This window comes from Penicillium arizonense (assembly GCF_001773325.1).
Source record: "Penicillium arizonense strain CBS 141311 chromosome Unknown PENARI_contig010, whole genome shotgun sequence".
NCBI lineage: Eukaryota > Fungi > Ascomycota > Eurotiomycetes > Eurotiales > Aspergillaceae > Penicillium > Penicillium arizonense.
In genome coordinates, this window is record NW_019173287.1 from 180,274 (window position 1) to 197,848 (window position 17,575).

A 17,575-nucleotide genomic window follows, 5' to 3' on the forward strand; every position below is an offset into this window, starting at 1 on the left:
CCTCTTGTGACTACGTCGGATTCAAAGAAAGTTTTGCAGATCGGTCCCTGGCAGAGTAAAAGCATTTTGGTGGAAATGAATAATGTTGGCTTTGATCTGAAAGCTCAAAATCACCTTGTCGGCCGAGTAAGCAAGCTGCATCCCACCATCAAGCTTGATATGAGGTGCTCATGGGATGTCAGCCTCAGCTGGGGCAGAAGTTCCACCCTGCGACGATCGGGAATGTGAGGTTAGGCGGGCGAGGAACCCCAACACGTATTGGAGTAGCGTGTTCAACGCATCATTGCCCCAGGAGAGTCGGCTAATGTGGCTCTGAAAGCTAAATAACTTGATGCTCCAAACTCTGATCTAGATGCGGGCCCGCTAACAAAAGTGTTAGGATATCTGATAACCCGACCTTGGATTATTCACTCGAAAAGATGCCAACATACCCAAGCCCGCAATCAAAGCACACTATGTACTAATAAGGCTACAACGGCAAATACGTCTTTTTATTCAAGGTACCAGTTGCGATGTATTGCTTCGGTGTCGATCTTTATCTCGGTGTCATATTCCGAGAAAGCTCTAGGCTTATAGCCCATTACAGGGTCTCTTCCTTCCATATTACGCTGAATGACGGGCCAAAATATAGTTCTGGCGCCACCCAGCGTGCGCTTTTCCTTTTTTCTTTACATACTTCCTTCCTCGCAGCAGCTTTTCCAAGATCCCAAGACGAAGCCTATTTGTGACTGTGGGTCTAAAGCAACACAAGACATAGCAAACTCCAATATGCATTTCACCTCAGTCTTCGTGACTGCCCTCCTCGCCATTAACAATGTGGCTGGTGCTTCCCCCGCAGCTGCTTCTGCTTCTAGCACACCTGCTGTTGTGAATAACGCTGATACTGCAAATATCAACGTTCCAAACACTGCACCCCCGCAAGATACCGCACAGTCGGCCACTACATCCTACCCCAATACTCAAAATGCCAAAGAGGTAGAAGGGGATACTGTCTCAGCTGATGAAGCGTCTACCAACACCGCCAATGTCAAGGACAACACCGCGACAGTTAGCAGCAATGGCGCAGCCAGCACTGCGACCACCAGCATCGGAAATGAATCCATCACTGTCAATACTGATGGTCCGCTTGGTAGTATTTTGGGGGCTGGCGCGTCCAGTACCGGCAATACTGCCGCTGAGACCACCACCGACCAAACCAGCCAGACTGCCGCACCGTCTACTGCGAGCAGTACAGACTCCAAGGATTCTTCCAACTCTGGATCCAGTGCTGGGAGCTTGGAGTCGACTCTCAACAACCTTCTTGGCGGCTCTTCCGGCTCCAGCCTCGGGTCTAAGGGATCTGGCCTCGAGGACTTGACTAAGGGAATTGGCGGCTTGCTGAACCCTGAGTTGTTGAGTGAGATCGAAAAGACTTTTAAATACCTCTCAACAAGCTTGGCTCCTCCCGTCGACACCAACATCCGAATTTTGCTCAACGACGCCAACACTGCAAACATTGCCAACCTGCTTTCAAATGCAAACAAGCTCCTTGTTGATAAGAATACTGCCACCTTGAGCAGAATTATCAGCAAGGCGGACATACTTTTGTCAGACAAGAACCTACAGGGCATTGAATCTCTTCTCGACAATATCGACAAGGTCAATGGACTCGTTGAGAAGGCCGATGACCTCCTGGGCAATGACACAGTAAAGAACATCGAAGGCCTGGTCGATAATGGCGCAGAACTATTGACCGCTGATTTCGTCCAAAAGACAAAGTCTTTGATCAATTCTGCTGGCTCCCTGCTCACTGAGTCGACGACAAATGCCCTGAAGGAGATCCTCAACGCGACGGTTCCTATACTGCCCGACGTGAAGACTTTGTTGACCAAGGACACGATTGAGGATATCAAGACTCTCTTGGCAAATGCAAACAGTCTTCTATCCAAGTCAACAGTCTCGGCAATCAAGTCCCTCCTGGACGCTTTGATCCCCCTACTGCCAGAAATCAAGGGTCTGCTGACGAAGGATGTCATCAACGACATCAAAAACGTCTTGAAAAATGCCAATAGCTTGCTCAGTCAAGAAACTGTCGATGCTTTGAAGTCACTCTTGGAGTCAATCGTTCCTTTGATTCCCGACCTAAAATCCTTTTTGAGCAAAGATATCTTAACAGAACTTGAGAACCTGCTTAAGCAAGGCAGTTCGCTTCTCTCCCCAAGCTTCGTGGATGATACTAAGGGTCTCATCACTTATGCGAGCGATTTGCTCACGAAGGACGTCGTGAAAGCCATCAAGGAGGTACTAGCCGCGCTGCCGCCACTGCTTCTGGAGCTCAAGTCCTTTTTGACTCCTAAGGCTTTCTCTGACCTTGAGGGCCTACTCGGAACAGCATCGCACCTGTTGACGCCCTCGTTCGCGAACGAGACCAAGAGTTTGGTCTCTCATGCGGATTCCTTGCTCAGCCCGGACTTTGTCTCAGGTCTGAAGAGCATCCTGGGCGATGTTACACCGTTGCTTCCCGAAGTGCAGAAGCTCTTGACGCCAGGCACAGTTTCTACCATCAGCAGTCTGTTAACAAATGCGGGAGAGTTATTAACTCCGGACTTTGTCAATAACACGCTTTCCTTGGTCGATGGTGCTGATGACCTACTGAGCCCATATGTCTTTGGTGGTCTCCATGAGCTTCTCAATGGTCTGGTGCCTGTTGTTCCGGGCATCAAGAAGGAGCTCCTTAATGAGACCACTTTGGAGAATCTTGGATCCTTGCTTGGCAATGGGACAAACCTTCTTACGACATCCTTCGTCCAAGAAACCCATTCTCTCATTTCGGAGGCCGGGGAGCTTCTGGATTCTAAGACTGTGGATTATCTGAAGGAGATCCTGGAGAGCGTCAACAAATCCACGCCCCAGATTGTAGAGCTTCTCGGACCGCAGTCAATCACGAAGATCAACACACTCTTGCATAATGCGGAAAATCTCCTCAGCACCGGGTTTGTGAATGAGACGACCACTCTCATCGATAATGTTTCAGAATTCTTGCCTTTGATCAAGGATTTGCTGAATGCGCTGTGAGGGCTTGATGCTACTTCTTGAGATGTGATTCAACGATTGAATATGTGAAATAACGCGTTTTAATTATGCTAATCTATAATTTGTATTGCATCTCATCTTATTTCGTTCTTCATCACGTAATTAGCAGTCGGTTGCCTTGCCGTTGGAAGTCGAGGTTGAATTTAGGGTTCTGTGGCCACGCCCCCATTCAGGAAACGAGGCAAGGAACTCGATTACTAAGCCTTTTTTGTTGCTCCCATTGATGAGTGGACGGAGCAGCTTCCTGCGGTGAGTTCCCGGTTGTCGTAAGAACTGTTCAGAGTGAACCCAGCCACAGCTCCGCCGAAGCCCTGCCCAGCCGAACACAAGATCATGTGGGGTAATTCTCTATCGCGTTAAACAAAGCAGGTTAGCGTATTATTTAGGTTTATGCGGATCCAACTAGTTATACCGAATGTATGGATAGATTAGAAGTAGCGAGAGGGAAGGTTGGGTAAGTCCTGCGAAGAGCGGCAGACAAAGGGGGAAGTGGATGTCACGAGAGGAACAGGCTCATCATAATGGTTATATTCACGCCATCGTTGATCTTCTTCGAGATCTTCAAAGCAATTGTGTGGGACTGGAATCGTAGGGTTTCTCGCGCCACAGCCCAGCTTTCGGAGAACTTCCGGCGAACCACTTGCTATTGTTTTCCTGATACAGCAGTGACAATCGCAAGTTATCTCAGCCAGTCGCTATCCAACATGCTGGCGTGGTTTACACTGCTACGCACATCATCTGCAATCCATGTCATATCGTCCGAAATCCATCTCAATTCAGCTTAGGCCTCTCTCTGCTGCTTTCATCAGGCTCCTACAAACGCATTGACCACTTCACAAATACCTAGGGGCATTTTATCTAATGCATCCAGTAGAACCGCCAACTGCATAGTCCCGATCTAGTGGGGGAATATTAAGCTGAAAAATTATCCTCGCTTATACAATGAGTTTGAACAAAATGACAGGACGTGCACGCTGACGGTGAGAGTCTGTTTCTCTTGCTTTAGTTTTCTTTCCTTTCTGAGGTTCTTCTCGTTTTCAACCTCGACTTGCTGTCTAACTTTTGCTATAAGAAAGGAATTTCTTTTAAAACTTTGCTTCACTACATCCTATGGCCTAAGCCCGGCTCCCTTCTTTCCAGTTGAGCTTACACTGTTGCAGCTCCAGAGCAAGCCCCCCCAATCGGCACGAAGGCCTGCCCATCATTCTGAGCAATGCACATTGCGCCTGGATAGTTAGTGCTCACTTGCCTATAGCTGCTCGACGGAGCTTTTAGCTGCTAAGTGTCCCCTCATCCCAACAAACCAGGTTCAAATTCAAACCACATTCAACTTTTCTTTCAGGCAGTCCTGGTAGAATCTCAGCGGGTAAGAACGCCATTTTTTGGGCATGGCGGGGTACAGAGTGACAGAGAAGCCTATCCACGTCCGATAGAGCGCGCGCGTTATCGCCGTGGATCGGAGTTCGTAGGCTTCCCGCAGACTTGGGGGCAGCATCTCGATAGTAACCCCGCGCAGGAGAGGCTTCATGGTTTGCACCCACTGCGGCATGTCGGTACTCTCGCGCAGATCCTTGGCGAATTGCACCGCATCGGGGGAGACAGTCAGCTGGGCGACCTGGTGGTCCCAGTAGGTCCAGAATGCCTTGCGTGAGGCGGGCCAGGTGTCTGGGTGTATACCCAGGTAGTTCGTCAGCAGAGTGAACTCGCTATAGGCGCGCTGGGCGGTGTTATAGTCGACGCGGCCGTAGATGCGCTGGTAGATGTCGGTCGAGGTGGCATATATGGTCGCGACCATCCATAGCTGTAGGTTGGAGTGGGGTGCGAACTGGATGGAGTGGCCGCCTCCTAACAGTGGCGCCTTTTTGTCGCGTAATAGATTGATTAGGACCAGACGTTCGGTGCGTGTTCCAAACACCAAGAAAAAAATGTAGCTGATGTGTGCCTGTAGGGCATTTAGGAGCTCGGGGGCGAGTTGCTTGTGGCCGCCAGAGGAAATTTCTTCGCGGATGCTGGGCAGCGCCGCTTGGAACAAGAGAGCTGCCCCAGATCCGGTAAAGAGGATACCCTCCTGAAGAATCTGAGGTAAGATTTCTAGCTGCTCCAACGCATGAAGATGACCAGAGTCGGTGGTGGGAACGGTCTTCTCAGTTCTGTTTATACCGCTCAAGCCTGCCTCATACACGTCTATAGGAGACACAGAGGAGGTGGAAGACATAGTGAGAATGCGAAAAGTAGAGCTAAGTCTTGAAGACACAAGATTGGTTTTACTTGAGAAGGATGGTATTGAGAGAAAAGAAGGAAAAGAAGAGTGCAGTATAGCCTCGCCTGTAAAAGGATCAAGGCTCTCGAGCCTAACCACAGTTTCTGCCGATGACGCTACGGGTCAATGGCGAAGCTCGGTCGATCGAGAGGGGGATGTTGGGCCTCGTAATGGGTGTATTTCCTTTTAGAAGTCTTGCCCTTGGCGCCCCTCTGGGGTCATCAGTGGCAGTCTATTGCAAATGAGCATCTGAGCTGGCTGATCTTCGCCTTTCTGAATTACCGATTCGCCAAAGGTGTGACTTATGGCTGAAGTCACACCTTTGGCCTAACATGGACGGGAAAACATGTAGTTTCAGTCCACTTTTTTGCTTCTTCTCCCTTTCTTGTGCTATCATGCACACACATTAACCTCGTGAGCTCCCCACCAACCAATCCACTATGAGCCCTGACTGGATGGGACTGATGGGACCAAATGCCCCCAGTTTGGAGGATTGGCTCCACGGGCTTTTATCTTATCCCCCGATTATGCAATCCTCTAGTCTTTCCTAATTCCACACGCTAGCTACGAATACATGATCTTCTGTCACCTCTCCTTACCAACGATTCTACTGGTTTTTCCATGTGCAGACTGTCACCATGGGGGAAAACACAAATGACCGACCAGCGTACTTGACCTCTGATGATGCCAAATATTCGCTCGGGGTGCATCGGGGCCCCATGCTTCCCAAAGGGCTCAATGAGAGCTCCGCACTAGAGCAGGTCGAGTCGGCCCGTGGACTCTCCCTACAATCTCAGAAACGCACGAGGAAGGAAAAATTGGCGCGTCATTGGAAGCGATTCTGGTGCATTTATCTCTTTGCCAACATTATCTTCCTGACAATTTTCCTGCCTATCTTGTGAGTTGTGTGCTAATCCAGGTTCATCTGGCCTTGAGTCAGTCGTACATCCGAAACTAACAGCACATCAGCTTCTTAGTAGCCATCCCCGCGATCTCTCAGTTGGTCGTCGACAAGAGTGACCTAGTACTGGTAAGAGCGGCGGTAATGCAGCCGCAGCCGAGCTCAATCCGATTGACCCTTCAGTCGGCCTTAGACCTGAAGATCGCCCTCCCGGTACGCATCGAGCCAATCGAGTTGGATCTGTTCGTGCGTGACCGCGGTGCCTCCAGCTCATGGGGTGAGGCCACCATCCCTGGAGTTACCATCAAGGGCAATACTACTCTAGGCGTGTCCGACACCCATACGCCACTTCAAAATCTATCCACCTGGGTGAAATATGTGCAAAGTGTGGTCTTCCAAAAGGAATCTACATTGTCGATTAAGGGTACCACCAATTCGTACCTCGGTGCACTTAAGTCTAAGGTCACCATGGACAAAGACGTCACGTCCCCTGGTAAGTTGTGGCCTTGGAACCGACCCTGAATCTAGAAAAACGGTACTGATAGTTTTTAGCACTGAACCAATTCACTGGGTTCAGTATCTCCGACAGCGGCCTCGTCGCTCGACGGCCAGATGGCACCAACCTGGTCGGCAACGCGACTCTCCCAAATCCTTCCGTGCTGACGCTAGAGGTCGGCACCATCGTTCTTGATGTGAAAAGCGGCGACCTTGTCATTGGAAATGCCACCCTCACGGACGTCACTCTGGTTCCTGGCAGCAACACATTCCCTTTGAAGGGAATCTTGGATTTCGGGACAATCTTCTCACACCTAGAAGAAGTGCTTTCCTCGCAGGCCAGTCTGCTCAAGACTGGAAACCTGACCCTAGACACGGTCACCAGATCGGTAACGTGGAACGGCACGCGGGTTCCCTACTATACCGAAGTGATGAGTCAGTTGACTCTACCTGCCAACGTGCCTATCGCTGGTCTCCTGAAGAACTCAATCCACAATCTAATTGGAAGTAGCGAGGAGATATCCTCTCTCCTTCGCTCATCTTCACAAAACAGCAGCCTCGGTTCTATCTCAAGCCTGCTAAACAACACGGGCAGTAGCAACACCAGCAGCCTCAAGAGCGAAGGTTCAGAGCTAGCTTCGAAGATAAAGAGCCATGTAGCAGTGCGTGACATTTTGCGTGATGCACATCCTGTCAAGCGCGATATGATCATCGACTCAGTGGCAGAGCTATACGCGAAGCTATAGAACTGCCCCTTTATGCACTATGGCATGTGTTTTCCTTTTTATTTCAAGCTTAATAATGTCAATGCACAAGATTGCCACTCGTGCTGCCACCGAGGCAGGTTTCGTTTACGCTTTTGGATTTCGACTATACTCTTGTTGATGGGCTACGGAGTTACGTATTTGTTGGTAGAGGGCAAACAGTCCACCCCAATCACGTCAGGCCAAACTTACGGATTTAGACCGGCAGTGCTCGTCGATAAGCCTGTTCACACAAATGTGAGTTCTAATTACCCAATCACACCATCAGCCTGTAACTTCTTGGAAGCTCACTATTAAACCCTATATAATTATCCTCGGAAGAAAATAATTTGTCGACCCGTATCTCGTAGATTCACAAACTTACGTACACAAAAATACCTTCCCCTAGTTATCGGTACTGGTTATTTTGGATCAAGGGATCTTCCCGAATTCCACCGCTATACCGGTTATTGTTTCCAAATTATAAGATCAATTTCAGAGGGGATTTAGTCACGCGCGCCTGCAGATTTGCGGTACAGTTTCGCTCACTGATGATGGAATGATAGCGGCAGATTGCAAATATCTTGATCGTCGCTGTGCACAATTAAGAGTGATATACGACTATATGTATTATCAGCTAGCCTGAAAAACTTGAGTTGATTAAGCATGAGGAAAACTCAATGCAGGAACCAGATCGCGCTAACGTGTGTAACACAATCAAGGATAGTCACCGCTCGCCACCGACGCTTATCAAGGCGTCTCGTCAAGGTCGGAAGGACGCACTTGCGACAACAAGGACTTGAATATCGTCATCTGGCGATCTTCGCGGTCCTCTGACCATGCCACTGACAAAATCACACTTACTCTTCACAATGCCTCTGGACGAAGAGGGAGTTAAGTGGTCCTGGTATACTTATCTGTCTGATAATATTATTGCGGATGTGCTGATAATGCCCTGAACCAGCGAACCATGTATTCGCGGTCATCGATCCTCAAAATGCCAGCATTTCGATCGATTGATGATAAAAGTGCGCAAGGCTGGACGTCCTCTTACAAAGTGTCCTCACCCGAGAGGAGCTTGCAGTTGCCAGAGGACATATATCTCAATGGCCAAAATCTCGAAAGGTAACCAGCCCACGTTTCTTTCATGCTGGGATCTGCTAACGTGCTCCCAGGCTCGAGTTATCTTTGCCGGCCTTTATACAAAGGTCTCAGAGAGTCAAGATGACGTCTCTCAATCAACGCCAGCATATGTGCCCCTTATGGCGTCACCTGCCTTAAGCAAAGTACAGAAACCTGAGAGGAGTGAAAGCCATTTCCACCTCGCACCAGGAACCATTGCGAAGGCGCTCAAATACCCCACCAGCGCATGACTCGGGTACAGATATTGAGTTTTACACGGCAGAGCAAAAGTTCACACTTTCCCAAACTTGATGGGCGGCTTCATTCAAAAAGCAGATAGAATAGCCTCATAGAGAGAGCAAAATCTTTTGTTTTCCGCTGAGAAGCTTTCTGCCGTGTGTGGTGCCATTACAGATTCATCAATTTTACACGACGAAACTCTTTAGACTAAACCAGTTCAAAGATTAGAAAATTTTAACAGACTTCAATGCATTATCGTTGGATTGGTTGACACGGATGTCAAATGCAATAAATGTAGGGGACTGATACAGACACCCCCCTTTGGATGCTAACAAACCCTCCCCCCTCCTCCCTGAATTTACTCACCGCCTTTCTCTCCGCTGTCGGGTACTGTCACCGGATAGGGATAATAATAGATCACCACGTCCGCCTTACGTTGATAGGGACAGTCGGCCATATATAAAAGTCTGTATCTCGCACCTCCACAAAATTAACAATTGTCTTTCTATTCATCTCCAAGTTTACGCTATATCAGCCATCAAATCTTCGATTTCACTACCTATTCCAGTTATAATAAGCTATTCCGATAAACTGCCGGAAGCCTCTAGTAAGAACCCCCTTGAAAGCATGCTCATTTTTATTTATTAAAAGTTGTGAAGCATCCACGAAGCCTTGGGATACTAAGCTGGGTAGCACAAAGTCTAGCCCATCAAACTCAGTTTCCAATCCTCGCCTTAACATTGGTGAGCTAGCGGAGACCCTGACTTACGATACAAGCTGGCCTCGCCCGAACGAGGAGGCGGAAATCGACCTAGCTACTGTTCTCACTGTATGCTATTAGTAGGAAGCTGAAAAAATGCGCGCTAGTCACCAAGCGGGTGAGTTATATAATGCCTTTATGTAGCTGTCTTGCTGACTTTACGATATGGGCCTAGATTCATCAGACCAGATACTTATTATCCTGGAGATCCGGATAACAATCTATTGTTGTTGTCCACCAGTCCTTTTATGATCTATGTGGATAAGGATTGGTGCAATGACCCGCGTGCTAGTAAAGATAATACCAAGATCACGCGGAAACCAATAGTTGGACCGCCAGGCTGTCCAACTTGCGCCCTGACCTATCCCTCTGGGCTAGGTACTGAGTATTGCCTTACTCCATTGGGCTCAGTTTCCAATCCCGTCGTAACGCATGCCGATGAGGATTGGTATCTCAGGTGTCCTTTATGGGAAATATTCAGTCCGCCCATAATGTTGGAGATCAGGTGATCTCTCTCTCTGTAATGTATAGATCTTTAGCTTCCTCTCTTCTTCTTCTCTCTTTCTCTCTCTCAATAAATCAATGACAATAAGAATTTTCCCTCTACTTCTCCAATACATAACCTCGATGAAGAAACGGTCTCCCGGTCCGGGTACGGAGGCCAATCCTATAGTGGTTGAGGATGATGCTGCTTCAGTGGGCTCGGCTACCATTTCCACTGTGACTCTCGTCGAAGGAGCTTGGTCCCAGAGGACAGACTGTTCTGATGTAGACACCGAGAGAATGACCTTGCGGGAATCCGGGACGGAATTCTGTATGACTCTTGCACACGAAGATGTTGAAGCGCACACGGCCGAGACATTCTCGACAATCGAACCGCTAGCCTATGAACACACAGAAAGCCAGCAAAATCATCTCAGCTATCTTCAGGAAATTTAGTCCGCCAATGACCTGGATTATTGCATGTGGATTTGCCGAATACTACACTGGTTTTCCCAGCTTGGGCACAGAAGAAGTGCTTGAAGATGGCCCTAATCCACTATCCTCTGGTTCAAATAAATGCGATTCTCAAGTTGACGAGGCTAGGTCAGGCATTCCCGATGCCGACACCGAGGTCATAACCTCGTCGGAATTTTGGGCGAATGTGGCACACGAGAACGCAGACTTGGCAGTCTCGACAATTGGACCGCCAGCATTTGACAATAGAATGCTTAGAGTTGAGGTACTAACGCGACCACCGAAACGCAAGTTATCACTTGAAGACGCCACTTCTAAGCCCAGACGGTCGAAGCGTCTGGTGCGAGATGTAAATTGATGGTGGTGCTTTTTTTTGTTTCACATTTCATTTGCTATGTCTTAATAGGACTAATCTATCAGAGTGAGTAATGGGGCGGAGCGAAGGCGCATTATCTTCGATCAGAGGTATAAAGTCAAGTCTCGCACTTCGAGTTCACGAGCTAGTATTCAACTCAATTTAGATTTTTGCCTTTAGTGCGCAGTGTCTTCTTGTTCTATCTATCTCTTCGGTTGGGTTTATCTCTACTAACATGGACTCTTTCACTGATGAATAATCCCACTCCTTCAGCGAGAGCTCTTCCTTTATACAAGTTTGATTATACTAAGTTGAAATTGCAAAGCTTCAACCTCGGGAGTCCCTTGTGAGTGGGCTGAAGTAGTCGTGCGCCAAGAGCTTGCTGAGTTGTGTTATCCTTGTAGTTGCAACGAACGAGAATAGCACGCATGCTAGCACTGGTCAGTTTGGTCACTCAGTTCTTCAAAATTTATATTAACGCCTTTTAGAATGCGAATTGAACATAAGTGGCAATATTTATCGCCTGAACCACCCAGCAACGCCGACTGTGGTGAAACCTGGGCGGCAGCGGGTCCAAAATAAACAAGCTTTCATCACTTAGGTCGCCAAGAGGCTTAGGACGACGACGATATCGCTTCAACAGTTCTCTCCTTCATTACACTGTCTTGGGGCACTGTATCAATCTTCTTCATCTGCTACAATGTGAGCCAGAGATTGATTCTCGTGATATATTCAAATTGTGCACGAAGGGACTGTAAACAATTCAGACATTTGGTCATTTTTCATTGGGTGACCTGTTATTACGGGACTACTGAATCCGACAGAATAGGTGTCGACCTACGAGGTACTGCCAACGGCGGACATTGCCTTTTCGGGTCGGTTTTGTCTATTGCGGTTTAGCGCCTCCATACCTGATAGGTAACCTCTGTGTTGATCGCCTTGATATGAAAGACCCGATCACCCCGTTCGTGAGTTACGGTTTTTGTTTGAATTTCTTCGCTTTTGCGCATATTCCGAAGTTTGACGAGAGAGGATGAAGTATTTGTGGATTGAAAATACCAGTTCAGGCATGAGGAAAGATTTGAGCTACTGTCTCACTGACCTTCTACAGTAAAGTAACAATTGACGCCATTTCCGATACTGTCATTTGGGATTGACCGACTTCCAAGCTTGTTCTTTTGACACTAAGAACAAGCAAACCGCAAGTGTCCCTTTTGCTTATATGAATGACGTCAATTCAGTTCTTTTTCAACAAGTAGCCGAATTACTTATGCCTCTCATTTTCAGCATTGCTTCCCAGTATATTTTTGATTTCCAGCACGCCTTCTTTGTCCCCCAAGTCAGGATACAAAGTAAGCACTGTATCTAGCTGTAGTCTCGTAGCTCTGATGTTAATTTCTGTTCGCGGACAGTGCATCTTGACAAATTCCTTTTGGATGTCTTTGAAATGGAAGGCTGACTGGGAAGATAGCCTCTTCCTGGACCCGGCCAGAAGTTTCGACACTTTAATGTAATTGTGTTGGAAGACTTTTTTATCCTGACCAAAGTCTCGAGGTATAGGCGATTATCAATAAAGCTTTCGCCGTCTGTGACACCATCGTTTCTCTATCTAGAAATATCGGCTATAAACTAAGGATAATAAATAATAGCTGGCAGGGGTGCTATAGACATCTAGTCCTAGTCAATGACTCTATGAGTTAAATGTTAATATATTAGTATACAAAGGATAGGAAACAATAGAATGTACCTACCCCGTTAAATGAAAGTCGTCGCTTTTTATATAATTATGTGCGTTTAGGTCTCCATAAGCAAAGCTAATGCTAGTATATTTATTAAACTCAGCAGTATAATCTAGGATTAGGGACCGTATAATCAGGTAGTTAATAGCATTACCCTACCTAGTGGTACTAAGGAGAGTTCGCCGAAGACCTCGATCTAGACTTTCCGTGAGCCAGACAGAGTATAGATAATTTCTTTCCTAGGCCACATCAGAGGGTATAGGTATAGTCTATAGTTGTAACAGAAACTCTGCAAAAGGTCGTCCAGAAGCCTATGCCGTTTAGATATGGGAATCTAAGAGTTCCAGATTGCTAACGGTTTGCTACTGATCCAGTCCGAATGTAGCATAGGGTGCTGTTCTTGAATGAAAAGACTTAGCTCTTTGATCTCTGGGCGTAGCTTTTGGGCGAGATATGCCCCCCTTGAAGAACCAAGAGATTGGAATAATTCTTCCACTATGCTTCACAAATGAACCATCACACTTTCAGGGAGCTGTGACCATGTCTTTCTCCACGAGGACCGTTCCCTCTTCCGGATCGAAATGACGGTGGACAAGCGCGACCCCAAAGATATTCTCAACTCCGTATCGCAGAGAAAGAGATTTCAACTTTGTTTCCACAAACGAAAGGCCGTTCTTTTTTCCAAATGCTTGTTGGCATCATGAAGGGAAGAAATGCTGTGAAAATTAATCGGGTCATAGGTCTATGAGAAATCCATGCTTTTTTCTAGACTGTGGAGATGGTAGGATAAGAGGAAGGTATTTCTTGGACATGCAGCAGTGGACTAAGAAATAATGGAATACTCTGAGGGTAGGGACGCGTTTTGTGGCCTTCAAGTAGTTATTAGGCGCTCAATCCCTCACTAACCTTCGAAGGAACTACCAGCGGTGTATAGCTCTCGCTTTCTTAACGTTTGACAATTTTTTTATGCCGGCGGGTACGCCCACCTGCAGCTACCCCCTCATGTTGAAATTCGAATGGCTGGATCAGCAAAGAATTACTCCAGTAAAGGTTTTGGATCAATATATCTCCAGCATGACAAGGGTCAAGGCTGTCATATATTATTAGACCGAGAGCGTCGGCTGAAGAGCCCAGAGCACAGAACCGACGTGAAATCCCGTGCATTAGCGCGAGGCTGTGCCACGCATATATAATTGCGGTCGATGTCAGGAGTGATATCTTTCAACGACGAAGATTTAGAGCCTCATTCCTCCAGTCTGACGAAACATTATTGGTCCAAAAGGAGATTGGGACCGTCTAACTCAAAGCCGGTGTGCGGCTACATGGAGTATGTAGGCTTCAAAAAAGGACTCTAGCCATCGTAGTAACGACGTACGAGCGGGGCACAGCCCCACTTTCTTAGCGCTTGGCCCACTTGTTTGGCCCGACGACTATATCAATGGACAAGAGCTTCGGAACATAAAAACAGATTCACTCACTGTCAGGTCCAATCGCTGCGGTAAGTCGCTTTTTGATATTTATCATCCATTGAATGATAATCAACTTTTATTTTCTCCACATGCGAAGATGACGTGAATCCATAAACAGGGGTCAACTATGTGAAATCAATAAGAAGTTTGTTGATGGCTGCATAAAATGAGGCTTGATCTTTTTGTGTTACTCTTAGATTGTTGAGACTAATTGTTCTCTATGCACTACCGATCTGCAAGTAGGGCAGTTACGGCGGTCTCTAGGGCTCAAAGGGCCAACGACCCGACAAGCGGTAATTTTGGATGGCAGAATAGAATTCAGATTCGCAATTACTAACACAGACATGATTTAACGGTCAAAAAGCTCGGCGAAGGAGAATGAGAAGAAGGCTGCCAAAGATTCCTAGTTGGTAATACCAGAGAGGATGAGATCTCAATGCAGCGGGGATCTTTGATAAGTCTTGATCTCCTTTTGGAGAAGAATAAGAAAAACAAAAGGTGCATATTTGATACCTCAGCGGGGTTTTGCATATCATGTTATATTGATTCCAAAAGCAATTTTATACTAAACTTCCAGAGCGGATACAGACTAGCGAACTTGTTTCAAGGTACTCATGCTGTAAAGCAAGCTTAGCATTAGGATACTCGACTAGGTACTAGGGAAGGTTTGAAACCCATATCGCCGTACTGTTCAAATAGAGTTCTCAATGATTGCGTGCGTCATAATGAGGCGTACGTTGAGCTGGCTGTGGGTTTCCGTTAAAGACGACTCGCCATTTCGCCTATTTTTTGGAACCTTACAGATTATTTACGCTTGTCGGCGAGAATTCAAGGCTCTTGAACATTCAAATCTTTCTAATTCGAACCGCCGGACGTCCTTGCGCTGCCATGGCCTGTTGTGATTGTACGCATACCCTTTCCAGCTCTGAAAAGTGCGACGAGCTATCGGACCCCAAGATGCTATCTTTACCGGGGGACAAAACACCAGAAGAGGCTCGTCTAGAGCGAGAAGGATGTATCAGGAGTCTCCAAGTGTTTCGATACAATCTCTACCAAAGAGAGTCAAAGGTCCATGATTGTGACGCCTTTGCCGACCTACTCCACTACGAAGAGGAGCTGCGAAGGAATTGTCAAGCGGAGATTACTTTACGGAAAGTGAAGAATAATCCGAGTTTCTGGGTCACTGGCCTTCCAAGCTTTGAGGACGAGATGAGCACACTCTACCAAGAGAATTGGATGCGGACACGAGCCTGGTGGTATACCCGTGATTGGATCATTGGTAATTCCGGGCCCTTACAACGGGCATTTGAGTTATGGAGATCCAATCCTTTGTGGTATATGCATCCAATTCTTGTTGAAGACTGCAAGTCTAGAGGCGGGTGTTGTGGTCGTGATTGTGGATGTTGTCTTGATGCTCAACGTGCAAATAGTTCAGCCGGGGCGCTTGGTGTGGGACACTGCACTCTAGATTGCGGATGTTGTATAAGATCGCGTGGCTTTGAACTGAGTGAGGAAAGGGAAATTTTTCTTGTTGATCGCTTCTCATTTGATAATCAGCTGGATACTATGGATCATCAGGTCGATCCTTATCAGCGCCGAATTTGTCTTGTCTCTATTTGGGGTTTGAGTGTGGATGATAGCTAGATCATCCAGAATGAGATTCAATTTCAAAATGTTGCTGCTACGGGACTTTCAAATAAGGGAAGTGAAATTCGAAAGAAAATAAAAACGAACAATAAAAAAAAAAAAAAAAGAAAAAGTACTACCCTACGACTGCTATGGTTTGCCCTCGTTTCATGTACATTAATAGAGCAACTAGTGTCTACGGGCCGACGACTGCCGGACAACCCCGACGACCCATCTGTCTGTAGTGGATCATCGATGGTTGATGTCTTTTACCTGACAACAAAAGGCAATATGTCATGACCCGTAAGTTCTACTCAGAACCATCCAAGAATCGGAGCTAAACAGGAGGTAGGTGCTGTCCGTCACATTCTCAAGATTCAATTTGGCACAAAGCGAGTAATCCGTGGAGATATGAAGGAACTCCAAGCCGTTCTTCGCGGTCTTGAGCTAGATTTGAATTCTATCATAAACAGGATTCCTGAAGGTAAACTAGCAGGTAATGCTTCAGGTTCATCTGGTGGGGCATTGTTCATGTCAAAGTCTCCCGTAGAGGCCTGGTTTACTGAAACTGGACTACCTGGCGAAGGTCGACACGGCTGCCCAGGGCAATCCCATACCCCAGTTCTAGGTTCATTTCACAAATGGGCCAGAATTATTCTCTCCCTATACGTTGACAAGGTTTGCTAAGGAAATCCTATCAGACTCTTTGATCTCTCGCTAACCTGCCTTCTAAGGCATTCTGTGTCGCCTACCAGCCTTTTTTGAAGAATGCGCACAGCCGAGTTTGGCCCGTCGCGCGACAAACGTGAGAGCTTTTCGTTGTTCGATAGAATAGTTGGCCCCTAACTCTTTTTTTAGCGCTCTTCGACATTGTCATGCGTTTATGGAAAAGTTCCTCCAGCTCGTGACAGACCCCGACTTTCGGCCATTCCAGTGGAGCTGGCCTGGGTAAGCTATCCAGGACTCATCTATGCTCACTCCAGCTGACCATTTGCCAGGAATCATCAGCCTTTGCATGCAACAATGTAAGTACCCGATTTCCTGTCCATCTCGTGAGATATAATAACAATCGACAGGATCATGCTTGTTGATCCGGATGAGCGACCATATAGCCCAGAAGCATCCAAGTCCCGCGTCTTCATAGACCACGTCATGGCTCTCTGTGGGCCAGATGGAGGTGTCATAGGCGGCGAAGATGGGATTTCTATGTTTTGGCCACTCAAGCATGGCGGCCGTGAAGCCTGGGACATGATCCGCCGGCTACGTCAGAAAGCCTGGCAAAAAGCTGGCCTCAACAATCAGATGCATTGAAAAGGACAGGATAAAATCCAAGCCGGCATCGCGTCACTTGTGGTAGGGCCTGGAAGTCTTCGCGATACTTTCTGCACGGGGCTGCCATCCGGTCCTGAATCGCTTGCGATCTCGAAGATTCCACCGCACCAGCCTACTGCTCCCGACAGGCAATTGACGGACTTCAACAAGGCCTTTTACGACATGACTCGCTACCATATCTTTCCCAACATGACGTTCTCGTTGGCTTCACCCAGACTCGATTCTCTGTCGTACTCCTACCAACAGCCCTCCCCGCCCAAAAGCTCCGCTCTTTCCCGACTCCTCGATACAATCCCGTTTCAGCCTGTAATATGCCTTTTCCCACAACTTCATGCCCACTAATTCACTAATTCAATTTAACCTGATGATTTGATTTGGAGAAAGTACGTTGTAGAAGAGTGGTGTTCGAAATTACATGCAGCTTGCAGCCTGATTAAATGCGCTAATCACAATCCCTGCTTTTTTTTCGAGGGGACCATCCTGCGATCTGGGGGTTCGGCCTGC

The 17,575-nt window shown here is 47.3% G+C and overlaps 6 protein-coding genes across 6 annotated transcripts; 5 read left to right on the forward strand and 1 right to left on the reverse strand.

Annotated features, from left to right (window-relative positions):
• Window positions 1-768: 768 nt before the first annotated feature.
• On the forward strand, window positions 769-3,054 carry PENARI_c010G00434 (uncharacterized protein; the record flags this gene model as incomplete). Its single annotated transcript, XM_022632101.1, has 1 exon — window positions 769-3,054. The coding sequence occupies one exon, from the start codon at window positions 769-771 to the stop codon at window positions 3,052-3,054; it is 2,286 nt and encodes a 761-aa protein (XP_022487729.1).
• Window positions 3,055-4,387: 1,333 nt separating this feature from the next.
• PENARI_c010G09872 (oxygenase MpaB family protein) lies at window positions 4,388-5,287 on the reverse strand (the record flags this gene model as incomplete). Its single annotated transcript, XM_022632376.1, has 1 exon — window positions 4,388-5,287. The coding sequence occupies one exon, from the start codon at window positions 5,285-5,287 to the stop codon at window positions 4,388-4,390; it is 900 nt and encodes a 299-aa protein (XP_022487841.1).
• A 683-nt stretch (window positions 5,288-5,970) lies between these two features.
• On the forward strand, window positions 5,971-7,474 carry PENARI_c010G09391 (DUF3712 domain-containing protein; the record flags this gene model as incomplete). The annotated part of the gene is made up of 3 exons (XM_022632367.1): window positions 5,971-6,230; window positions 6,302-6,726; window positions 6,786-7,474. The coding sequence occupies 3 exons, from the start codon at window positions 5,971-5,973 to the stop codon at window positions 7,472-7,474; spliced, it is 1,374 nt and encodes a 457-aa protein (XP_022487961.1).
• Window positions 7,475-8,343: 869 nt separating this feature from the next.
• Window positions 8,344-8,844, forward strand: PENARI_c010G11718 (uncharacterized protein; the record flags this gene model as incomplete). Its single annotated transcript, XM_022632433.1, has 3 exons — window positions 8,344-8,378; window positions 8,530-8,596; window positions 8,647-8,844. 3 exons carry the CDS (start codon window positions 8,344-8,346, stop codon window positions 8,842-8,844), a joined length of 300 nt encoding a protein of 99 aa, XP_022487996.1.
• Window positions 8,845-10,220: 1,376 nt separating this feature from the next.
• Window positions 10,221-10,962, forward strand: PENARI_c010G10896 (uncharacterized protein; the record flags this gene model as incomplete). The annotated part of the gene is made up of 3 exons (XM_022632410.1): window positions 10,221-10,531; window positions 10,593-10,890; window positions 10,957-10,962. The coding sequence occupies 3 exons, from the start codon at window positions 10,221-10,223 to the stop codon at window positions 10,960-10,962; spliced, it is 615 nt and encodes a 204-aa protein (XP_022487720.1).
• Window positions 10,963-15,070: 4,108 nt separating this feature from the next.
• PENARI_c010G06586 (fungal specific transcription factor domain-containing protein) lies at window positions 15,071-17,050 on the forward strand (the record flags this gene model as incomplete). Its single annotated transcript, XM_022632274.1, has 6 exons — window positions 15,071-15,392; window positions 16,092-16,417; window positions 16,474-16,544; window positions 16,598-16,687; window positions 16,738-16,764; window positions 16,816-17,050. The coding sequence occupies 6 exons, from the start codon at window positions 15,071-15,073 to the stop codon at window positions 17,048-17,050; spliced, it is 1,071 nt and encodes a 356-aa protein (XP_022487739.1).
• Between the last annotated feature and the right edge of the window lie 525 nt (window positions 17,051-17,575).